General features: G+C 34.5%; 1 protein-coding gene and 1 pseudogene across 1 annotated transcript; both read left to right on the forward strand.

Moving 5' to 3' along the window:
- Positions 1 to 8,300: 8,300 nt before the first annotated feature.
- Positions 8,301 to 9,242, forward strand: LOC112919790 (olfactory receptor 4Q2). Its single transcript, XM_025998313.1, has one exon. The coding sequence runs from the start codon at positions 8,301 to 8,303 to the stop codon at positions 9,240 to 9,242; it is 942 nt and encodes a 313-aa protein (XP_025854098.1).
- Positions 9,243 to 15,023: 5,781 nt separating this feature from the next.
- LOC112919827 (olfactory receptor 4L1-like) lies at positions 15,024 to 21,373 on the forward strand (annotated as a pseudogene).
- The last annotated feature ends 1,584 nt before the right edge of the window (positions 21,374 to 22,957 follow it).

A 22,957-nucleotide genomic window follows, 5' to 3' on the forward strand; every position in this document is an offset into this window, starting at 1 on the left:
CACGTGTTGGAGATGATATGGAGAAAAGGGAGCTCTCTTGCACTGTTGGTGGAAATGTAAATTGGCGAAACCACTATGGAAAACAGCATGGAGTCTCTTCACAAAATTAAAAATAGAGCTACCTTATGGTCCAGTAATTCCAATTCTGGGTATTTACCCAAAGAAAACAAAAACACTAATTTGAAAAGATATAGGTACCCTACATTCACTTCAGGATTCTTTACAGTCGCCAAGATATGGAGGTAACCCAAGTGTCTATCAATAGATGAATGGATATATATACATAACAATATAACTCAGGCATAAAAAGGAATGAAATATCACCATTTGTGACAACATGGATGGATCCAGAAGGTATTATGCTAAGTGAAATAAGTCAAAGATAAATACCATATGATTTCACTTACTTGTGAAATCATAAAAACCACAGAAATGGACAAAAAAAGAGACTCTTAAATACAGAGAAGAAACTAATGATTGCCAGGGGGGAGGAGTATGGGGGATAGGTGAAACAGATGAAGGATATTAAAAGATAGCAACTTCCAGTTATAAAATAAATGTGATAGGTATGAAAAATATAGCTTAAAGAATATAGTCAATAATATTGTAATAACGTATGATGACAGATGGTAATTGAATTTATTTGGTATAGAGTACTATATAGAATTGTGAATTAAGATGTTGTAATCCAAAACAATATAACAATTGTGTGTCACTTATACATCAATAAAAATAAAAATTTAGAAGCAAAAACAAGGAATAAGAATAGAAGAAGCAAGGTACTTCAACAATACATTTATGGAAAGCTACAGCTAACATTACAGTGATGAAACACTAAAAGCTTTCCCTCTGAATCAGGAATAAGGGGAAAATGTCCATTCCCATCACTTCTACTCAACATAATATTGGAATTATAATCCAAAGCAATTATGCAAGAAGGAGAGAAAAAGCATCCACATTGGAAAGGAAGAAATAAAATATGTTTGTAGACTACATGATCTTATATGTAGAAAATCACAAAGATTTCATCAAAACTACTTTTGAAACTAAGAAACAAATTCAGCAAATTTGTAGGACATAAAACCAACAGACATAAATCAGTTGCAGTTGCTGTGATAAGCATTGGGTGATGTATGTAAGTGTTGAATCACTAAATTTTACACCTGAAACTAATATTACACTGTATGTTAACTGGAATTTAAATAAAAATGAAAAGAAAAATCACTTGTATTTCTATATACTAACAATAAACAGCCCAAAAAGGAAATTAAGAAATCAATTTCATTTGCAATAGCATCAAAAATACTTAGGAAAAAATCTAACCAAGGAGGTGAAAGACTTAACACACTGAAAACTATACACATTTATTAAAGAAATTATAGACATGAATAAATGTAAATACACCCTGCATTCATGGATTGGAAGTACTATTGAGATATCTACACTACTAACAGTGAACCACAGATTCAATGCAATATCTGTGCTATGTGAATTTAGCAAAGTTGCTACAACCAATCTAGAAAAAAATTAAGGGACACAAATTTACAATAGTTTAAAAATGTCATAAAATGAAAAAAACAACAAAAAATGATACAAGACCTTTCCTCTCAACACTAAAACACATAACTAAGAGAAATTAAATAAAAAGATTAAAATATTTAAGTATCATAAAACTCAATGTTATTATATAGCAATTGTCCCCAAACTTATCTATTGATATACTAATATCCCAATCAATATCCTTGTAAGTATGTTTAAATAAATTGAGATATTGATTCTAAACTATAGGTGAAAATACATAGGACCTAGAATACACAAAGCAACATTATAGAACAATGAAGTAAAATTTACAGTATCAAATATCAAGATTTAGTATAAAGCCTAACGTGATTAGGACAGTGCTTATTAGCAAAAGAACAGAAATCTAACACAGCAGATTGAAATGGAGACCCAAAGTTTCACAGATATGGTATCTATCAGATAGCCTCCATTGCAACCCAATGGGAAATTAATAGTCTTTTTAATACATGTTTTTAGGTCAACTGAACATCCATAAAGAAAATAAAACTATCTCACACCACACACAAAATTTAATTTAAAATAGATCAAATTTCCAAACGTGAAAGCCAAAATATTTAAGTATCTAGTTTACAGGAGAATATTCTCATGACTTTCAGAGAGACAATTTCTTAAAATAGAAATATCTTTAACCATATATATAAAAAAACTTGACATCATTAAAGAACTTCTATTTACTAAAATACACCAGTAAGAAAGTAAAAAGGTAAATCATCAGAAGGATTAGATCATTGCAAATAAATATTCAGCTAAGGATTTTATTATATATATTTTTTGTATAGTGTCAATAAAAGTAATGCACATATCCATCTAACAACTGAGGAAACAATTTGAATGGATACTTCATGAGAAAGATTTCCAAATAAAAGGCAGCAACAGAGCCATAAATACAGATAGTAAACATAGCTGTCATAGGGGAGGAGAATGAGGGGAATGGGCAAAATGGGTGAATGGGGAATAGGAGGCACAGGCTTCCACTTATGCAATGAGTAAGTCATTGGGATGGAAGGTACAGCATGGGGAGTACAGTCAATGGTATTGCGATAGTGATGTATGGTGATGGTAGCTACACCTGTGGTGAGCACAGCACAGCATATAGCCTGGCTGAACCACTACACTAAACACCTGTAACTAATGTAACATTGAATGCCAATTACATTCAAATAAAAAAATAAAAATAAATTTCCACATGAAAAATGTGTTCACCATCTTTACTTATCAGGAATATGCAAATTAAAGCACAATTACATAGAACTACACACCCAGTAGAATGGCTAAAATACATGTGTATATATATATATATATTTTTAAAGATGTATTTATTTTAGAGAGAGTGCTTGAGGGGAAGAGGGAGAGGGAAAGAGTCTTAAGCAGTACCACATGGGGCTCGATCTCAGGATCTTGAGATCGTGACCTGAGCCAAAACTAAGAGTTGGACACTTAGCTGACTGAACCACTCAGGAGCCCCTAAAACACATCTATTTTTAAGGATGGATACTGACAAGTGTTGAGGAGGATGTGGAGCCACAGAAATGCTTACAATGCTGGGAGACTGTAAACTAGGACAATCCCAGCTGAAGCATGTCTGATGGTTTCTAATATTAAATCAGTATCTACTGTAGGTTTAAAAAGTCCCACTTAATATAACATCCAATGGTAAGAAGTGTTGTGTCCTTCAATGAACATATATAGGAATGCTCATAACATTTATAGTTGTATCTTCCAAAAATGAGAAACCACCCAGAAGTCCAACAGTGCCTCGTGTAAATTATTGTATGTTCATACAATGGAAACAATTTACAATTCATTGGCAATAAAAATGACAAATACTGATAATAATATAGTTTGGATGAATTTCACAAACATAGTGTCAAGTAATCAAATATAGAGAGAGCATGTATCATGTAATCTCATTTAGATGAAGTAAAAAATTAATCAAAGGTGATAGAAGTCTTAAAAAAAGTTAACCTTAGGGGTACTGATTGAGAGGGTGGTATGAGGATGTCTCTGATGTAATATTGTTCTATTCCTCCATTTGTTTGGAAGTTTACATAAGTAAAAATTCAATTAATTGCAAATTTACACTAAAGGTAAATGTTTCAAACATTTGCATCATGCAATACCTTTGAAATCTAGCGAACTTCTGTACATTAATAATGAAAACATAAAACAGTATGTAAAATGACAACATGAACATGAAATCTTCAGAATATGTAACATAAAAAGCTTAAAATGTTCATTCACACAGCTGATAAGGCAAATGCAAATTAAGATAACAGGGTATCATTTTTATCCATCACATCTGTAAAATTAAAATTAAATAACAGTAATGGCTGATATTATCCAGTGTTGAGAAGTATGAAATTAGTGCCATGTATATTATTCATGGGAGCATAAGGTAGTATTGCTACTTCGGGAGAAAAAAATTCTGTCAACATCTGCCTCATAAATTTCACATTCAGGCCTCCTTACAAATAATAAACGTGGATAGAACTGGAGGGTATTATGCTGAGTGAAGTAAGTCAATTGGAGAAGGACAAACATTATACGGTCTCATTCATTTAGGGAATATAAAATATAGTGAAAGGGAATAAAGGGGAAAGGAGAGAAAATGAGTGGGAAATATCAGTGAGGGTGACAGAACATGAGAAACTCCTAACTCTGGGAAATGAACAAGGAAGGGGTAGTGGAAGGGGAGGTGGGTGGGGGGGATGGGGTGACTGGGTGACAGGCACTGAGGGGAGCACTTGATGGGATGAGCCCTGGGTGTTATGCTATATGTTGGCAAATCGAACTCCAATACAAAATATACAAAAATAAATAAATTAAATAAAGGACTCACACAGGGCCACCTGGCTGGCTCAGCTGGTGGAGCTTGTGACTCTTGACCTTGGGGTTGTGAGTTCGACCCATGTTGAGTATAGAGATTCCGTAAAAATAAAATCTTCAAAAAAATAAAATCTTCAAAATCAAAATTAATAATAATAATAATAATAAATGTCTAAGGAACTATGAACAAAATTAAAAATTCAACATTGTTTTTATTGCAGCACTATTTATAAGAATAATAATAGATAATCTACATGCTATTAAGAGTAGGTCATTATAGCATACCCATGTTTTAAAAATATCATGTATCAGTTAAAAAGGAGTTACAACTACATATATCACATGGAGACATATCCATGAATCTCTCCTCTCTTCCTCTCTCTTTTCCCCACCTCACACAGTGGAATAGAGGCAGTGAAAGAAAGGAGAGATTTTTGTTACTTTATATAATCCTGTTATTGACTTTTTTTATTTTTTTATTTTTTTATTTATGATAGTCACAGAGAGAGAGAGAGAGGCAGAGACACAGGCAGAGGGAGAAGCAGGCTCCATGCACCGGGAGCCCGACGTGGGATTCGATCCCGGGTCTCCAGGATCGCGCCCTGGGCCAAAGGCAGGCGCCAAACCGCTGCGCCACCCAGGGATCCCTATAATCCTGTTATTTGGAAAAATTAAATCTAAAGTAAAAAATTCTGATTAGAGGTGAGCTGGGGGTTCAGTTGGTTAAATATCTGCGTTGAGCTCAGGTCCTGACCCTGGGATCCAGGGATTAAGCTCCTTTGTTGGGCCCTCTGCTCATGGGGAAGCCTCCTTCTCCTTCTCTCTCTGCCTGCCATTCCCCCTGCCTATGCTCTGTGTCAAATAAAGTCTTTTAAAAAATTCTGATTAGAGAAGGTGCTCTATGTGGAGAAAGCCATGAAAGCAAAGCTGTTCTGCTTTTGGGAAGGCACCTGCAGCCAAATTTTGCTTATTGCTTCGTTATCCTTACCATCAATCTTGAATACTTCAGTGTTGGAAACACTCACTTCTCAATATAACCCAGATGACATTATTCCAACTGTCATATTTTTTTCTTTTTTATTCTTTTTCTTACCATTGGCTTTTACCCTCACATCCCACTATAGCCCCCAAACACACATACTTCCATGTTCCATAATTTCTGACAAAAGATTGTTATTAAATTTTTTAATGATTCCCTTTGTGATTTGACTGCAAGTTTCTGAATCCCTAAATCCCTAAACATCGAAATTTCCTAACGATGGCTAGTGCGACCAGGGGGTTCCATTTAATTTATTTATCTTCTTGGTTCGATAGTGTCTAGATATCTGTATTTTTGCTAACAGGCCAGACATGTCTAACTCCAAGACCTAAGAATCTCTACTTTAAGGACAGAGGTGTGTAATCTGACTTAAGATCCAATCTACTGAAAGCCTTTTTTCCCTCATGTTCCTGTTATCTGTACCCACTTGTAAAATCAGTATTTCATAGTAATTATGTATTTTCAGTAATATATCACATTGCATTTATAATAGTATATCCATTATATAAATTAGTAATGCATTTAGCAAAGGTTTTGAGAATATATGACTAGCTAAAGTTAATAGTGTTCCATTTTGGTGTTGGATAATTAATTCCTTCATGTTTTTCATGTTTCTAAATTTCAGCAAAAAACACTGATTATTTTTTAATCAGAAAAAAATTTAAAACTTTAAAAATTAAATAGCAAAATACTTCTTGGAAACCTAATCCATCATTGAAAACTTGTTTTTCATAAATCTGGGTTTGATGTACACAAATACAACTATTACTCTCAAAAAAAGTTACATGGATTATAATGAAAGGTTAGCTAATAAATTAGCTGAAATTTAGTAACTGTAAATTAATAATAACTAAGTTGCAGAAAAGGAACAAATTCCAAATATCAAATTTTTCATATAAAAGTAAAATAGTCCTAGGACCTGTGGATATGCATAACCACACAAACTCATAGAAAATTCAAGTATTTATCATAAATATAAGAGTTCCCTGTAGCAAATTTGAAGCTATTAATAAATAAAAAGAAAGTCCCAATTGTCAAAGCCAACATTTATGAAGGCTGTTGCCTTGGCCTTTAATCTTGTGGCTTATAGTTTTATTTTCCTGTGTGTATAGATTTTTTAAAAAATTGTTTTTATTTATTTGAGAGAGAGAGCACATGCACACACACAAGTGAAGGGAGAGAGAGGAGCAGACTCCCCACTGAGCAGGAGCCTAACAAGGGGCTGGATCCCAGGACTGTGGGACCATGACCTGAGTTGAAAGCAGACACTTAACCCTCTGAGCCACCCAGGCACCCTATGTATATAGATTCTGTCATATTTTATTTATTATGTTTTTAAATATTTTTATTCATTTATTTATTTATTTATTCATGAGAGACACACAAAAAGAGAGGCAGAGACACAGACAGAGGGAGAAGCAGGCTCCACGCAGGGAGCCCAGTGTGAGACTTGATCCTGGGACTCCAGGACCACGCCCTGGGCCGAAGGCAGGCACTAAACCGCTGAGCCACCCAGGGATCCCAGGATTCTGTCATATTTTAAATGTAATTTGGTGACTATCCCTTCATTATGCAATCGTTTTCTCAGATTGATGAATCTTTTTGCAAACATCATTTTAACAAAATAGTATTTGCATTTTGGGATTTTTCTTCATATTATTTTTTTATATTTAAAATTGTTAGCATATTTCTCCTGACATATGTAAATTTTAGTTTTATTTAAAATAAGCTTTATATAATTTAAAATTAATTTTCTTTTTCAAAACTTTTATTCTTATTGAGTTGCCTACATAAAAATACTCAGTTTATAGAGGAGGCATAAATTAGAATGAGATAAAGAAAATTCACCAGTATCTGAATTTTAAATTATTATATATCTTGATTGCTAAAAATATTTCTGTGTTGTAGAACTGTAGAATTTGAGTCAACAGCAGCTAACATGAGTCTCCACATTCCTCATAGGACTATCACCTATTTCATCTCATACAGTAGCATCATTCAATAAATGCATAAAAAATACAAACATACACTCCCTGGAATGCTAATTCTTTTATTTCTTTTTACTCAATTTGATAGGATAAAAGAGGGAAAACACCTGAGTTTCTAAATCACCCTTTTATCATTCTATTTATAACATTAAGAGCATAATCTGTGCTGATATGTACACAGCTAGTACTTAAAATGAGAAATGTATTATACACAATAATAAGCTGGACATAAATGTAGTATAAATGGGCAGACATTCAGGAAACTCAAGTGGGGATCAATGAACTAGCAATAAGCTCAAAGTGGAATGTGATCCTTCCTCCAGCCATGTACAGAGATGGAGCTCCACAAGAGTTACAGTGAAAGAAAGGCTCACAGGGTTACTATAGCAGTCTAACCACACAGGGTAATTTCCCAACCCAGGTAAAACCTTTACAGATTCTAATGCCTGTTCCATGGAATCTTAAATTCTACCTTCAAGGCTTTTTCCTAAGTATTTTTATTAAAAAACTAGTATCTCAGAGAAATGTAACTTATGTCTTAGAGACTGAATGTAAAAATGAAGAGAGAAGGAGAATACTGATTGATGAAAGACAGAAATGCATCAAATTGAAAATAGAAGACTTCATGTTCCAAAATATCTTGACTACTTCATTATTGTCTTAAAGTTGGAACTTATTGGAGAATATATATTCAATATCAGCTAAGGATAAAATAATTTATTTTACATAATCAATGAGGATATATCCTAGAGAGAAATATTTACTTTGAAATGGGAAGATTCTTGCATTTTGTGTGAAATATCTCATTCACTTTCAATGTTACTAATGCCCCTTGTTTAATTTCTTTAATCAAGGAGCCAGGTCAAATGGATGAAAACCAAACAGAGATGGTGAGAAACTTTGTCCTGGCAGGCTTCTCACAGACCCCATCTATTGAGGCAGGGTTATTTGTACTATTTCTTTTCTTCTACGTGTCCACTTGGGTAGGCAATGTGCTCATTATGGTCACAGTGGCCTCTGATAACTATCTGAATTCATCACCCATGTATTTCCTTCTTGGCAACCTCTCTTTCCTGGACTTATGTTATTCAACAGTAACTACCCCTAAGCTTCTGGCTGATCTTCTGAATAATGAGAAGCTCATTCGCTATGACCAATGCATCGTGCAGCTCTTCTTTCTGCATTTTGTAGGGGCAGCTGAGATGTTCCTGCTCACAGTAATGGCCTATGATCGTTATGTTGCAATTTGTCGCCCTCTGCATTATACCACTATTATGAGTCGAAGATTATGCTGTATGTTGGTAGCTGCCTCCTGGATGGGAGGGTTTGTGCACTCTACTGTCCAGATGATCCTCACTATCCATTTGCCTTTTTGTGGACCAAACCATGTGGACAACTTCTTTTGTGATGTTCCGCCTGTCATCAAACTTGCCTGTGCAGACACATTTGTTATTGAATTGCTAATGGTATCTAACAGTGGGTTGATCTCTACCAGTTCCTTTGTGGTACTGCTTTCTTCCTATTCCACTATCCTGGTCAAGATTCGCTCCAAGGAGGGAAGGCGAAAGGCACTCGCCACCTGTGGCTCCCACCTTATGGTGGTAACACTCTTCTTTGGACCCTGTATTTTCATCTATGCTCGTCCCTTCTCCACATTTTCTGTGGACAAAATGGTGTCTGTACTCTACAATGTTATTACACCCATGCTGAATCCCCTCATCTACACACTTCGGAACAAAGAGGTCAAGTCAGCCATGCGGAAACTGTGGGACAGGAGTGAACTTACTTGGAAAAAGCAGGAGACATAAACAGTTGAAATGAATTTTTTAGAGCAGACGATATGCAGTTAAAATAATCACTTTTTCATGAATGAGTTAGAAGATGATAGCCTAATTGTTTGGTTTTCTTCATTAAGTCATAATGCTATTTATGCCTCTATAATTAAATCAGAAAAACTCCTTTCATACTGAATTATTCTGCATTTTTCTTCCTTTTCCTCGAAGCATCTGTTTTCTGTTTTTCTATTAATTGTGTTCTTCCATTCTACTCATTCATCTGATCAAATCTTATTCCATCCATTCTTTTCATTGTTTGATGTCACACACTAGTACAAACCACCCTTTCCAAAGTCTCACCATTTTCTTCTCCACCTTGTGCCTGTTTTTTTTTAAGATTTATTTATTTATTCATGATAGACATAGAGAGAGAGAGAGAGAAGCAGAGACACAGGCAGAGGAAGAAGCAGGCTCCATGCTGGGAACCTGATGTGGGACTCGGTCCCTGATCTCCAGAATCGCGTCCTGGGCCAAAGGCAGGCACTAAATCGCTGAGCCACCCAGGGATCCCCTTGTGCCTGGTTTTATTGTCTTTTCAACTTTCACATTCTAACCAGATGTCTGCAAAGACCTGAATAGGAATGTATATGTGTTTCATACAGTTACAAAATATTTAGAGGATTATCAATTAGATGAGTTAGAGTGAATCCAATTTATATAACTGTATAACAAACCAATAGGATATATTAGTTGGCTTCACCACTTCATCACACCACTACCATCTAGTAGTGCAATTCAGAGAGCAACTGCCTCATAGTGTGGGTTCAACTAACTCTCTGAATTACAAATCAAGTGAATCTTAGGCAAGTCATTTAAATTATTGCAGCCCTAATTTCCTTAGCTGTAACATGCATAGAATGATGCCTACTTCACAGTGCTCTGGTAAGAGCTAAAAATGGCAATACATACAAATATGTTTAGTCTGGTGCTTGATTCATAACAGGACTTTACTATTATTTATTCATTAGAGTTTTCAATGACAGAAAGATATTGATGGTGGATATTTAAACTGGTTGAAATGCCTTAATGAAACAACAGTATGGTCTACCATAACCACTTTAGGGAAGATGCTAGAAAGTGTATAGAAATGAGCCATGACATTTTTATCTTTATCCACCTGGGGCACAGTTTATATTATTATCACCATTATCATAAAAAAAACTTTTTGGCATTTGTTATCCTCAGAATTATATTAATACTAATTCATAAACTTATGTAGTCCTTACTAAAATTTTATAATCAAAGATGGGAAAATTGAATTGACATTCAAGTTAAGAACTAACTAGACACAAAATAGAAATGGACAATAATGCATTTTTATTTTTACAGTTTTTAATTTTTAATTTTAAAAAATATTTGTTATTTATTTTGAGAGAGACAGAGAGCATAAGTGAGCAAAGGTAGGAGGGGTAGAGGGAGTAGGAGAGAAAATCTCAAGAATACTCCACACTGGGCAAAGAATCTGCTGTGGGGCTTGATCTCAGGACCCTGAAATCACCATATGAGCCAAAACCAAGCATCAGAGGCTTAACTGATTGCACCACCCAGGTGCCCCTATTTTTACTGCTTTTTAAAAAGTAAGTGAATTATAGAAGCAATTTCAGCAACTAATTTGTGTGACAGAGACAGGAGCCTAGAACGTTAGTTAGGTAAACGCATTGAAGACTGAAGTTTTGTGTTTATTATCTTTAAATTCCCAAAGCTTACTTTTTTAAAAAAGGGTTACCTTTTTAAAGCATTTTAATGCCTAAAATAAAACATAAACTCAATAAAAGTATGTTTGACAAATAAAGGAGGCTTGTATGTATTCTTTGATCAGTCTGATTAACATTATGGAAGAGATACTTCAGAGCTGTTTTCTTTTCCCATACTTGGGAATATAACTTGTAAATTTTTCATTGAGAAGTAGGAAACACTTTGAGAGATGTTACTGAAGCAAGATTTCCTCAAAAAATAGATATCAAAACACCTAAGGATATACCACTAATTGTCAGAGAAGTCCAGATACCTCAAAATTAAACAGATAATTAAGTAATCAAATTCACAACTATAAATCATGTGATCTCATCTACAGAAATTGACTATGGAATCAGGAAGTCTATATTTAAATTCTTAATACTTTAATAACAGTATTACCAAGAGAGGAGGTATTGAGAGTTAAAATTAAGCAAAATTGAGGCAATCATAATGACACAATTCAGTTTGGTTTTAACTAGAGATTAATACAGAGAGGCTCTCTAGGCTGTTAGAAATGTCCCACTAATCAATGATATGTGGAAAAAGTGGTACTTGGAAATTTAAAAAAGCTATTCAATATTAGTAGTAGTAGATAAAAAGTAGGATAAAATCAGTGTTCTGAGAAAAATATAAAAAACAGACATAACCATAAATTCTATAAAATAAGTGAAAATATGTATCTAAGTATAAACACAAAGCCTTCTAGAAATTCTCAAGGAAACAGACATATTTAAAAATTGGACTGCTTCTGTGTATTTAAAGAAATACAGGGGATCCCTGGGTGGCGCAGTGGTTTAGCGCCTGCCTTTGGCCCAGGGCGCCAGAGATGTCCACTCTCACCACTGCTATTCAACATAGTACTAGAAGTCCTATCCTTGGCAGTCAGGCAACAAAAGAAATAAAAGGTAATCAGATTGGCCAAGAAGAAGTCCAACTCTTCCTCTTTGCAGATGACATGATACTGTACATAGAAAACCCAAAAGACTCCACCCCAAGATTGCTAGAACTCATACAGCAATTTGGTAGCATGGCAGGATACAAAATTAATGCCCAGAAGTCAGTGGCATTTCTATACACTTACAATGAGACTGAAGAAAGAGAAATTAAGTAGTCAATGCCATTTACCATTGCACCCAAAAGCATAAGATATCTAGGAATAAACCTAACCAAAGAGGTAAAGGATCTATACCCTAAAAACCACTGAACACTTATGAAAGAAATTGAGGAAGACACAAAGAGATGGAAAAATATTCCATGCTCATTGATTGGAAGAATTAATATTGTGAAAATGTCAATATTACCCAGGACAATTTACACATTTAATGTAATCCCTATCCAAAATACATGGACTTTCTTCAGAGAGTTGTAATAAATCATCTTAAGATTTGTGTGGAATCAGAAAAGACCCAGAATAGGCAGGGGAATATTGATAAAGGAAACCAAAGCCGGGGGCAATACAATGTCAGATCAGGAAGTACTACAAAGCTGTGGTCATCAAGACAGTGTGGTACAGGCACAAAAACAGACACATAGATCAATGGAACAGAATAGAGAATCCTGAAGTGGACCCTCAACTTTATGGTCAACTAATATTTGACGAAGCACGTAAGACTATCTACTGGAAAAAGGACAGTCTCTTCATAAATGGTGCTGGGAAAATTGGACATCCACATGCAGAAGAATGAAACTAGATGACTCTCTGCACCATACACAAAGATAAACTAAAAATGATGAAAGATCTAAATGTGAGACAAGAATCCATCAAAATCCTAGAGGAGAACAAAGGCAACACCCTTTTTGAACTTGGCCACAAGTTTCAAGATACATCCATGAAGGCAAGAGAAACAAAAGCAAAAATGAATTATTGGGACTTCACCAAAATAAAGAGCTTCTGCACAGCAAAAGAAACATTCAACAAAACTAAAAGACAACACAGAATAGGAGAAGATATTTGCAAATGACGTATCAGATAAAGGGCTAGTATCCAAGATCTATAAAGAACTTATTAAACTCAACACCCAAGAAACAAACAATCTAATCCTGAAATGGGCAAAAGACATGAACAGAAATTTCATAGAGGAAGACAGACTTGGCCAACAAACACATGAGAAAATGCTCCGCATCCTTTGCCATCACGGAAATACAAATCAGAACTACAATGAGATACCACCTCACACCAGTGAGAATGGGGAAAATTAACAAGACAGGAAACAAATTTGGAGAGAACGTGGAGAAACGGGAACCCTCTTGTACTGTTGGTGGGAATGTGAACTGGTGCAGCCACTCTGGAAAACTGTGTGGAAGTTCCTCAAAGAGTTAAAAATAGACCTGCCCTATGACTCAGCATTTGCACTGTTGGGGATTTACCCCAAAGATGCAGATGCAGTGAAATGCTGGGACACTTGCAACCCGATGTTTCTAGCAGCAATGTCCACAATAGCCAAACTGTGGAAGGAGCCTCGGTGTCCATCGAAAGATGAATGGATAAAGAAGATGTGGTTTATGTATACAATGGAATATTCCTCAGCCATTAGAAATGATAAAAACCACCATTTGCTTCAACGTGGATATAACTGGAGGGTATTATGCTAAGTGAAGCAAGTCAATTGGAGAAGGACAGTCATGATATTGTCTCATTCATTTGGGGTATATAAAAAATAGTGAAAGGGAATAAAGGGAAATAGAGGAAATGAGTAAAAATATCAGTGAGGGTAATAGAACATGAGAGACACCTAACTGGGAAACGAACAAGGGGTAGTGGAAAGGGAGGTGGGCAGGGGTTTGGTGTGTCTGGGTGATGGTTACTGAGGGGGCACTGGGTGGGATGAGCACTGGGTGTTATGCTATATGTTGGCAAATCGAACTCCTTTAAAAAATATACAAAAAATATATAAAATAATACTATAAATTTTTTGCTGTTTTAATACCCACCAGTTAATAAATGGTTTAAATTTTTCACCAAATGTAATAAAATTTTCTCAAATGTTTCTGATTAATAGCAAAAGGGCAAGAGCCACATTCTATTGCAAAAATACTTCTGTTCTCAGTCACTATAAAAAATAGTTACATAAGTGATGTGGCAGTAAATAAAATGTACTTCTTATCAGCAGACAATATCAAAAACTACACAGAAAATTATTTCTAATGATTTGCAAATTTAAGGTAGAATCATATTTTTATGGGAATGAATTTTCCATTATACAAAAGTATGGATGATTTTAACATCTATACATATAATAATTTTTCATCAATTTTATTTTCTCCGATAATAAATGTGATGTCTATGTCTAAAACCACATTAATACATGGGCTAAGTGGTGAATCTGACTGGAATTAAATAATAACCCCATATAAGTGACAGCAATATCCGCCAATGTGAAAGTTATTCACGATATCCTTTGTTGGCATGTTATTCAAATGAACTTTGAACCCAATGGCGAAAAGTATACCAAGATAATCAATTATGATTAATTTTTTAAAGGCAGTATTGTTGTTCTCATAGAACAACAGTTGATGATAACTGATAGTAAAAGCGGCAATGGGGGATCCCTGGGTGGCGCAGCGGTTTGGCGCCTGCCTTTGGCCCAGGGCGCGATCCTGGAGACCCGGGATGGAATCCCACATCGGGCTCCCGGTGCATGGAGCCCGCTTCTCCCTCTGCCTGTGTCTCTGCCTCTCTCTCTCTCTCTCTGTGACTATCATAAATAAATAAAAAAAATTTTAAAAAAAGAACACAATCAATATTTAAAAAAAAATGTGGCAATGATTATGAAACTATATTGTGACTCATAGATATTCTTTGAAAATTGCATAAATAAAAATAGTTATTAAATATTATCAGCCTAAAGCAGTTGTAATATCAATGTATAGTTTCAAATTTTAAATCACTCAATATAATTTATTTTAACTTTGTCTTTTAAAATTTCTACTTCCTGAATATATTAATATTGTACCATAATTGTATTATGCAGTCAGTAGTAAATTTATAACATATGGAGATCTATTTTTATGTTGAAGATGTTAAGCTCAGAGAAATCTGGAGATAATTCATCTACAAAATTACCCAAAGCTGTTCAAAGGAAGGTAAGAGGATAGTTTGGAGTAATAAGAGGGAAAACAAGCATCCATTAATTCAAAGATGTCTACAACTCCTACAGCACAACCAACCAAGCAACCAACACTCAACCAAAAACATTACAATGTCCATTGTAATCAAGCCACTGCTCAGAGAGAATCACAGCATGTGCAGGGCCAGAAATAAAGTGTAAACACCTCTCCTGGTCATGCTTGGGCAGCAGCCTCTGTGCTCTAACAACTCCCACTGCGATTTGGATTTGCAGAGCTCCAACACATCTGCCCCCAAAGTAACTCACATATTTATAAAAAGAGCAGAAGATGGTATATAAATTCATACATAGAGCATCACAGAGAGTGAAAAGCAGATTTTCAATTTTGATTAACTCCTTGAACATATTGCTCTTCATACTGTGCCTTTAGAACAGGTGAGTGGAAACATCATCAAGAGGTAATTCATTAGAGGTTTAAGAAACTGAAGACACTATTTTAATTGATTTTGTGTTGGCTGGAAGAAAAAGACTGAGGCTTTTGAAACATTAAGTCCTCTCTCACTGGGACATCACTTTACTATTTCACAATGATCTAGGACCAAGAAGTTTTTGTAAAAATTTAAAGGATATATGCTCTCAAAATGATATTGAAGAGTAAAACTTGCCAGTGGATGGTCAATGATTAAAACTGATGAATAAAATTAAGAAAAGCAAATTATGAGCATCCTGGTAACTCATACTAGCACTGAAAACAATGAAATTATTAAAAATTCAATTATTTCTTTTCGTCATTTCAGGTGCTGACAGTACATGTTAATAAGCATATCATAATGAGAGTTCAAGGAGAAGCAGGAAAGGGAGAATTAATGACCAGAACTAGCTAGGTAAAAATCTCTGTATAAAACTGGCAATTACACCATAAATATAAACAAGATCTTAAGTAAATAAATAAATAAATAAATAAATAAATAAATAAAAAGAGAGAATTCCTGAGGCACCTGGGTGGCACAACTAGTCAAGCATTCAACTCCTGATTTGGCTAAGGTCACGTTCTCCAGGTTGTAAGATTAAGCCCTGACCTGAGCCCCACATCAGGCTCCATGCTAGAGGTGAGGTCTGCTTGGGATTCTCCCTTTGCCCCTCCCCCTGCCCGCCTTCCCTCTCTCCTTCTCATAAATAAATAAATAAATAAATAAATAATCTTTTTTAAACAAATGGAGAAGTTTCTACAAAATGTTCTATACAAAGCAATGAATAAAAATGTGAATAATTCAGGAAACTCAATTATGAGTATTTAAAATAGTACAGAAACTATCAACAAACCTCTCTAACAGGAACAGAATGGCAAGCTTCCAGATACAAAAAAATAATCAGAAAATAAATTCAAATAAGGGACATTAAGAAATTTAAACCTAAGTTGAATTAGATATGCAGTATGTCATCAACTGTTTCACAGTTGAATATATTTGAGTAAAAGCAGCTGGATAGCACTAGTAAACTAAAAATACTAAAGTAACATTCAATAATTTTAATAGAATAAAAGCGAAAAATGTATAATAGATGCATTGAATATAATTCATATACTCTGAATTTACCAATTTAAAATACACATTTCAATTATTATTATTATATTCACATAGTCATGCAACAATCACCATAAAATTATTTTAGATCATTTCATCATCGCAGAAAGAAAACCTTGCCCACTTATACCCACTCCCCAGCTCAAGGTAGTCACTAAAGTACATTGTCTCTACAGATTTGTATTCACCAGATGTTTCATATAAATAAAATCACAAATGTGGCCTTTTGAGTCTTGATTCTTTCACCTCACATACTGTGTTTGAGATCCCTCAGTACTTTAGCATAAGTATTCATAACTTTTGAAAAACATAAAATCAGTCAAGATTGAAATTTTTCTTCTTTCTTAAAGTGCCTTCAATGAAAGAAAAATATTTATTTGACTCAATTATATACATATATATATATATATATATATATATATATATTAAAGTCTTTATTTAAATTCCAGTTAGTTAACATACATTATACATACATTATAATATAAGTCTCGGGTGTAAATATAGCAATTCAAAACTTCCCAGTAATACCAGGTACTCATCAAGACAGGTGCATGCCTTAGTCCTCACCACCGATTTAACCCATCCCCCCACTGACCTCCCTTCTGGTAACACTCAGTTCTCTATAGTTAAGAGACTCAGTTACTTTTATATTAAGTGATATATATTCTGTACACAGAGCAAGAGCAGAAATGCTCATATTCCACTAATTAATAAAACAAGTCTTGGCCTGCTCCTTTCCTACTGGGAATTTATATGGAAAATTCTCTGGATTGTAATCTTGAATTTCAGTGAATGATTCAGATTCAGCACATGCCATCTACCCACTCATTCTGTACCCAGCAAGCAGCTTACCCATATACCATCTCACCTAATACCACATCTCTTTAGGGTGGTCCTACATCTAACATACAGGAAATTTACTTAATTATACGGACCTAGATTTTTCATTTGCTAAATAAGATGTAAGAAATAAACAACTACAAAGTACATCCTTGTCTAATATATAATTATTTTTCCTTCAAATTCCTCCAAAACACATCATAAATTGAGTAAAAATAGTCATAATAAACTATGCAATTGATTATTCAAGAGGAAGAAAATTTTCTTCACTAATAAATTTCTGTCTAAACTATATAATTTCTTTCCTTTCATTTATATTGCTTTTATTCACTCATAATGTAATAACAGGTATATTAAGTGTAGAACTAAAGAAATAATTTTAGAAACTTGATTGGGAAAAGAAGGAGAGGAATAAGAGAAACAAAAACTATCAGCATAAATGAATGCCAGCTTTCCTTCTAAAATAAAATGAAAAAGCTAAATAAAGCTGTAATGTAGATTTTATTTGTATTAATTGCATTATACTTAACTGTAGTCCTTTCATATCCAACTTTTTCCGTTGTAATTGTATCATGGGGCATGAAATTCCAAGTAGCAAAGATATTCATTCCCAAATTGTAGCTGGGATATTTATTTCATTTAATAATTATCAAGACTTGCATTTCTCCAAAGTGCATTGAATTATTAGAATTACTGTCACAAAGGTCTCCAAAGCAAAATGTCTGCTCACACCCAATAATCATGTAACACAGTCCTTCAAAGAGGGTGTGGTGGGTGGCTGTTCCTCCACACATTGTTATCATTCAACATCCACTCTGTCTACTGTTGGAGATTGACCATCTCTATTTCCATAATTTTCTTCTTTAGTTTCCCTAATTTGTATGCATTATCCAATTCTTAAAATATCTAAGATAGGAAAACAATGGAAGGAATTAAGATTGGATAATGGTGGTAGGACGTCTTCACAAGGGCCTGAGTAGAAATGAAAACAAGGAGAAAGTTACGGTTCATTGGAGAAAAGAGAACAGACACTTATTAGTCACCTTCTTATCTGCATTTAGTCCCTCTTCTAAATGTATCACTTCTCCTACTCACTGCTCTTAATGTTTTCTTCCTAGTAATTCTCACATATTCTCCAAGCCTCATTTTTTGTTTACTGACCATGAGGATGGTGTTTATTTTTTAAGTGTTTTGAAGACATTAACAAGTGAACCTGAAGCCGTAGCTGAAAGTCACTTAGAATTGGTCTCCATCTTTTCAAAATTCTTCATCACATATACCATGTACTAACTTAAATATTTTTACTTGATTAATTGCTATTTTTGTTTATAATTATGTATGTGTAGATTGTCTCTAGAGGTGGGACAGTGATTCATTCTGTATTTAAAAAATACAGTGTAATTAACCATAACACAGGAGGATCTCAACAGTTCACATGGAACATATGAACTCAATCGATACTTGATAAATTGATCATAAATATATGTTCCTTTAATTTTGGAGGCAATATGTATATTAGTATGGACCCAATTCAGGATCAGACTGACTGGGCTTGAATACCAGCTTTTACCACTGTTAGCTGCATTACTGTAAGTCATGAAAGACTTCTATACTATAGTTTCCTTAATGCAAAATGAAGATAATAATAATACTCCCCTCAAGGGATTGTTATGAGCATTGAATGCATTAATGTATGTGACATGCTTAACAACAGTTTAGCATACAGCAATCACTTAATAGTTATTGATCATTTTTGATCACTCTAGATCCTATGAACAATGTCTAAAAAGCCAAGTAAAGAAAATTTAGTATGATACTTTAAAACCAAAACAAAATCTATAGGTTAAGTTGAATCATTTCACTATTTACTTCTTAAACACCACATACATACATTTATACACAATGCACAGACTTCTCACTGTGAATAATAGTAATACAGGAGTTGAGAAAAAAGTTCATAAAGATCTGAGGATGAGTCCATATTTCAAAAAATTCTCAGTATATTATACAATAGAAAATAAAAATCAAATCTTTTTTTAAAGATTTTATTATTTGTTTTTGAGGCAGAGAGAAAGAGAGAGCATGCGCAGGGGAGTGGATCAGAGGGAGAGGGAGAAGCAGACTCCCCATTGCTGGGCTCAATTCCAGGACCCTGAGATTATGACCTGAGCCGAAGACAGACACTTAACAGACTGAGCCACCCAGGCACTGCAAGAACAAATTATTTTTAATGAATTAAAGGCTTTCCTTCATGTACAAATTAACCCCTAAGTTGTATGTGTGTGTTTGTATGTGTGTATGCACATTTACATTTTCTTTGTTTACTTCAGAAACATTGAAAGATCTTAAAATGACTTCGGAGATACAGGACAATACAATTTCCTAATCTTCCAAATTAGGAAATTCTATATTCCTTATATATTGTTGTAACATGATCTCAAGAGGTGACAGCCATTGTGATAATAAAAGGCAAAAAATACTAATGTAACTACTTATCTAATTTTTCTAAGTAAGAAAATTAGTGGCAGTCAAGACCAATTGATAAGAGTATCATTTTATAGAATAAAACAATAGAAAATAAAAACCTCCACTCCTTCAAATGCTTTTAATTGCTGCATAGTTATAAGAATGTTGTTTTAAAGTGATGTGACCCATAAAATAATTTTAAATTGTAGATGGTGATGCTGATATATTTAAAATTATATTTTCTCATATCACCAACTATTATCATCAAATAAAATAGAAAACATCAGTGCTAATTGTGGCTTTATTTATTTTTCATCTTTTTGGTCTTTTTCTTAAGTGGAACCCAGTGCAGGGCTTGAACTCAAGACCATGAGCTCAAGACCTGAGCTGAGATCAAGAGTTGGACAGTTAACTGACTGAGCCACTGAGGCATCCCTTTATTCTGTTTGTATAAAAGAACTTCTGGAGCCTTTGTGAATCAAGTAAATGGATCTTAAAAATGGATCTGTAGTGACTGAGTTTTTTTAACTAAGATTTTCTGGACGATGGGAACTTCAGATTTTCCTCTTTGTAACATTCTCCTTTATCTACAGTGCTACCGTGTGGGGAAATATTCTCATTATGGTCACAGTAACATTTGATTCCACCCTTCATTCTCCCATGTACTTCCTCCTTGGAAACCTCTTTTTTTTGGATACATGTCTCTTCACTGCCACCACACCTGATCATGGACTTGCTCAATGAACACAAGACCATCTCCATATGGGGCTGCATGACACATGTTCTTTACGCACTTGTTTGGGGGTGCTGAGGCAACTCTTTTGATAGCCATGGCCTTTGACAGATATGTAGCCATATGTAACCCCCTGCACTATCGGACAATCATGAGCCACAGGCTGATGAGTGGGTTTATAATACTATCATGGACAATTGGTTTTGTACACAACATGAACCAGATGGTTTTAACAGTCAACTTGCCTTTCAATGGCCCCAATGTCATAGACAATATATTCTGTGACCTTGTGATTAGGCTTGCTTGTATGGACACATATACCCTGGAATTCTTTGTCATTGAGACAGAGGGCTGCTCTCATTCATCTGCTTCATCTTGCTGCTTGTCTCCTACACTGTCATCCTGATCACTGTACAACAAAGATCATCCAGGGGGCTCGCCAAGGCTCTGCCAACACTGTCTGCACACATCATTGTGGTCACTCTCTTCTTTGGGCCTTGTATCTTTATCTATGCCTGGCCATTCAATAGTTTTGCAAGCAATAAAGTCCTTGCTGTATTTTACACTGTTATCACACCCTTACTGAATCCTATTATTTACACACTAAGAAATCAGAAGATGCAAGGGGCCATGAGAAAATTACAGTTCCAATGTGTTATCTTGACACAGAACTTCTAGATTTGGGCACTATATAATTAAGATAACTTACAAGTACTGTGCTAACAGAAGTTGAATAGGTTATATAAAATACATAGTTTCACTCTTCTTATGTTAGAGTGACCAGTGCAGAAGCAAAAACTGTGCAGAAAATAATAAAATATTTTAATTAATCCTTACTGCTGCTAAAACACATAATGATAATGAGTGACCTACAGCAAAATACACATTTAAAGTCATTGAGCCCTTTTCCATAGATATTCGATATATATTTATTAGTGAAGAAATCAGTATTTTAAAATATGGTCAATACTAATAGAAATGATTTTAATAGATATGGATTGTTAATAACATTCATAAATTTATACTGTCTTTAAATGAGGTACCAGTACAAATCATGTGTGCAATAATGGGTACAACAATGGGAAAATATGATTCTAAACTCTTGATCCAATGAGAAAAAAATAAGAATAAATAATTAAATTTGACAGTAGAGTCAATGTAAGGTGCTAGAGAGAATGTAAGATACCAGAGAGAAGGAACCAATGCAAGGACAACTTCAGTAGAGCTACAAAAAGCAGCCTTGAAACCAAATGCTCCAAGACATATTATAAGTATGCACAGGTTTCCTTTCAAACCTCAATAAATAAATATGCTTCTGCATATGTCTTGATTTTAAGCACTGTATCATGTAACTTCTTTCCAAGTGCTTTACATAAAATTATACTTAAATTTGCCTTTGGCAAGCATGTAATCCTTATTGTAATTATCAGCTAAATCTGATTTGTTATTGTTGAAGAGGGGGTAGTGCATTCTAAGTAGGGAATCCCATTGTCATTGATGGTAATCCTAAATATTCTCTCTGAATTCAAGTCACCAACATTTCTTGCTTCCTCTAGACAACAGCTTTCTAATTGATTCTTAACCACTGTATAAGTTCTTTTTACTCTCCTGAATGCATTCTGCACAAGCACCCAGTGATGTGATTAAAATGCAATTCTCAATTTTTCTTCCTTGGGTAAAACTATTTTAGTGACATTAAGAGACACAGGTTCATATCCTTCACTGGCCTTCAAAACCCAATCTGCCTCTGGAATCTACTAATCTACCAATCCAATCCATTTTTTTTCATAATGTTGTATAATGTCTACTTTGTTTTAAGTTCTCAAAAGAATCAAGAATCTTAATTTAGGACTATTTCCAGACTGTTCCCTTCACCTAGAATGACCTTCCATTACTTCTACACCTAGCTAACTTCCTCCTAGAGGTATAATCTGGACAAAATATTAATTTTTAAAGTTTTTTTTTTAAAAGATTATTTATTTGAGAAGCAAGGAGGGGTAGAGGAGGAGGGAGAGAGAGAAAAATCCCAAGTAGACTCTTTGTTGAGCGTAGAGCCCAACTCAGGGCTCAATCCCACGCCCCTGAGATCATGAGCTGAGATGAAATAAATAATCAGAAGCTTAATTGACTGAATTACCCACAAGCCCCTCACAATCTTACATTTTAGAACACTTTTCCTGTATGTCCTTGGCCAGTTCACATTTCTTTATTTTACTTATTTACAGCATGCTGTGATTTCCATCCTTTGCATAAATTATGACA

Source organism: Vulpes vulpes, chromosome 15, assembly GCF_048418805.1.
Source record: "Vulpes vulpes isolate BD-2025 chromosome 15, VulVul3, whole genome shotgun sequence".
NCBI lineage: Eukaryota > Metazoa > Chordata > Mammalia > Carnivora > Canidae > Vulpes > Vulpes vulpes.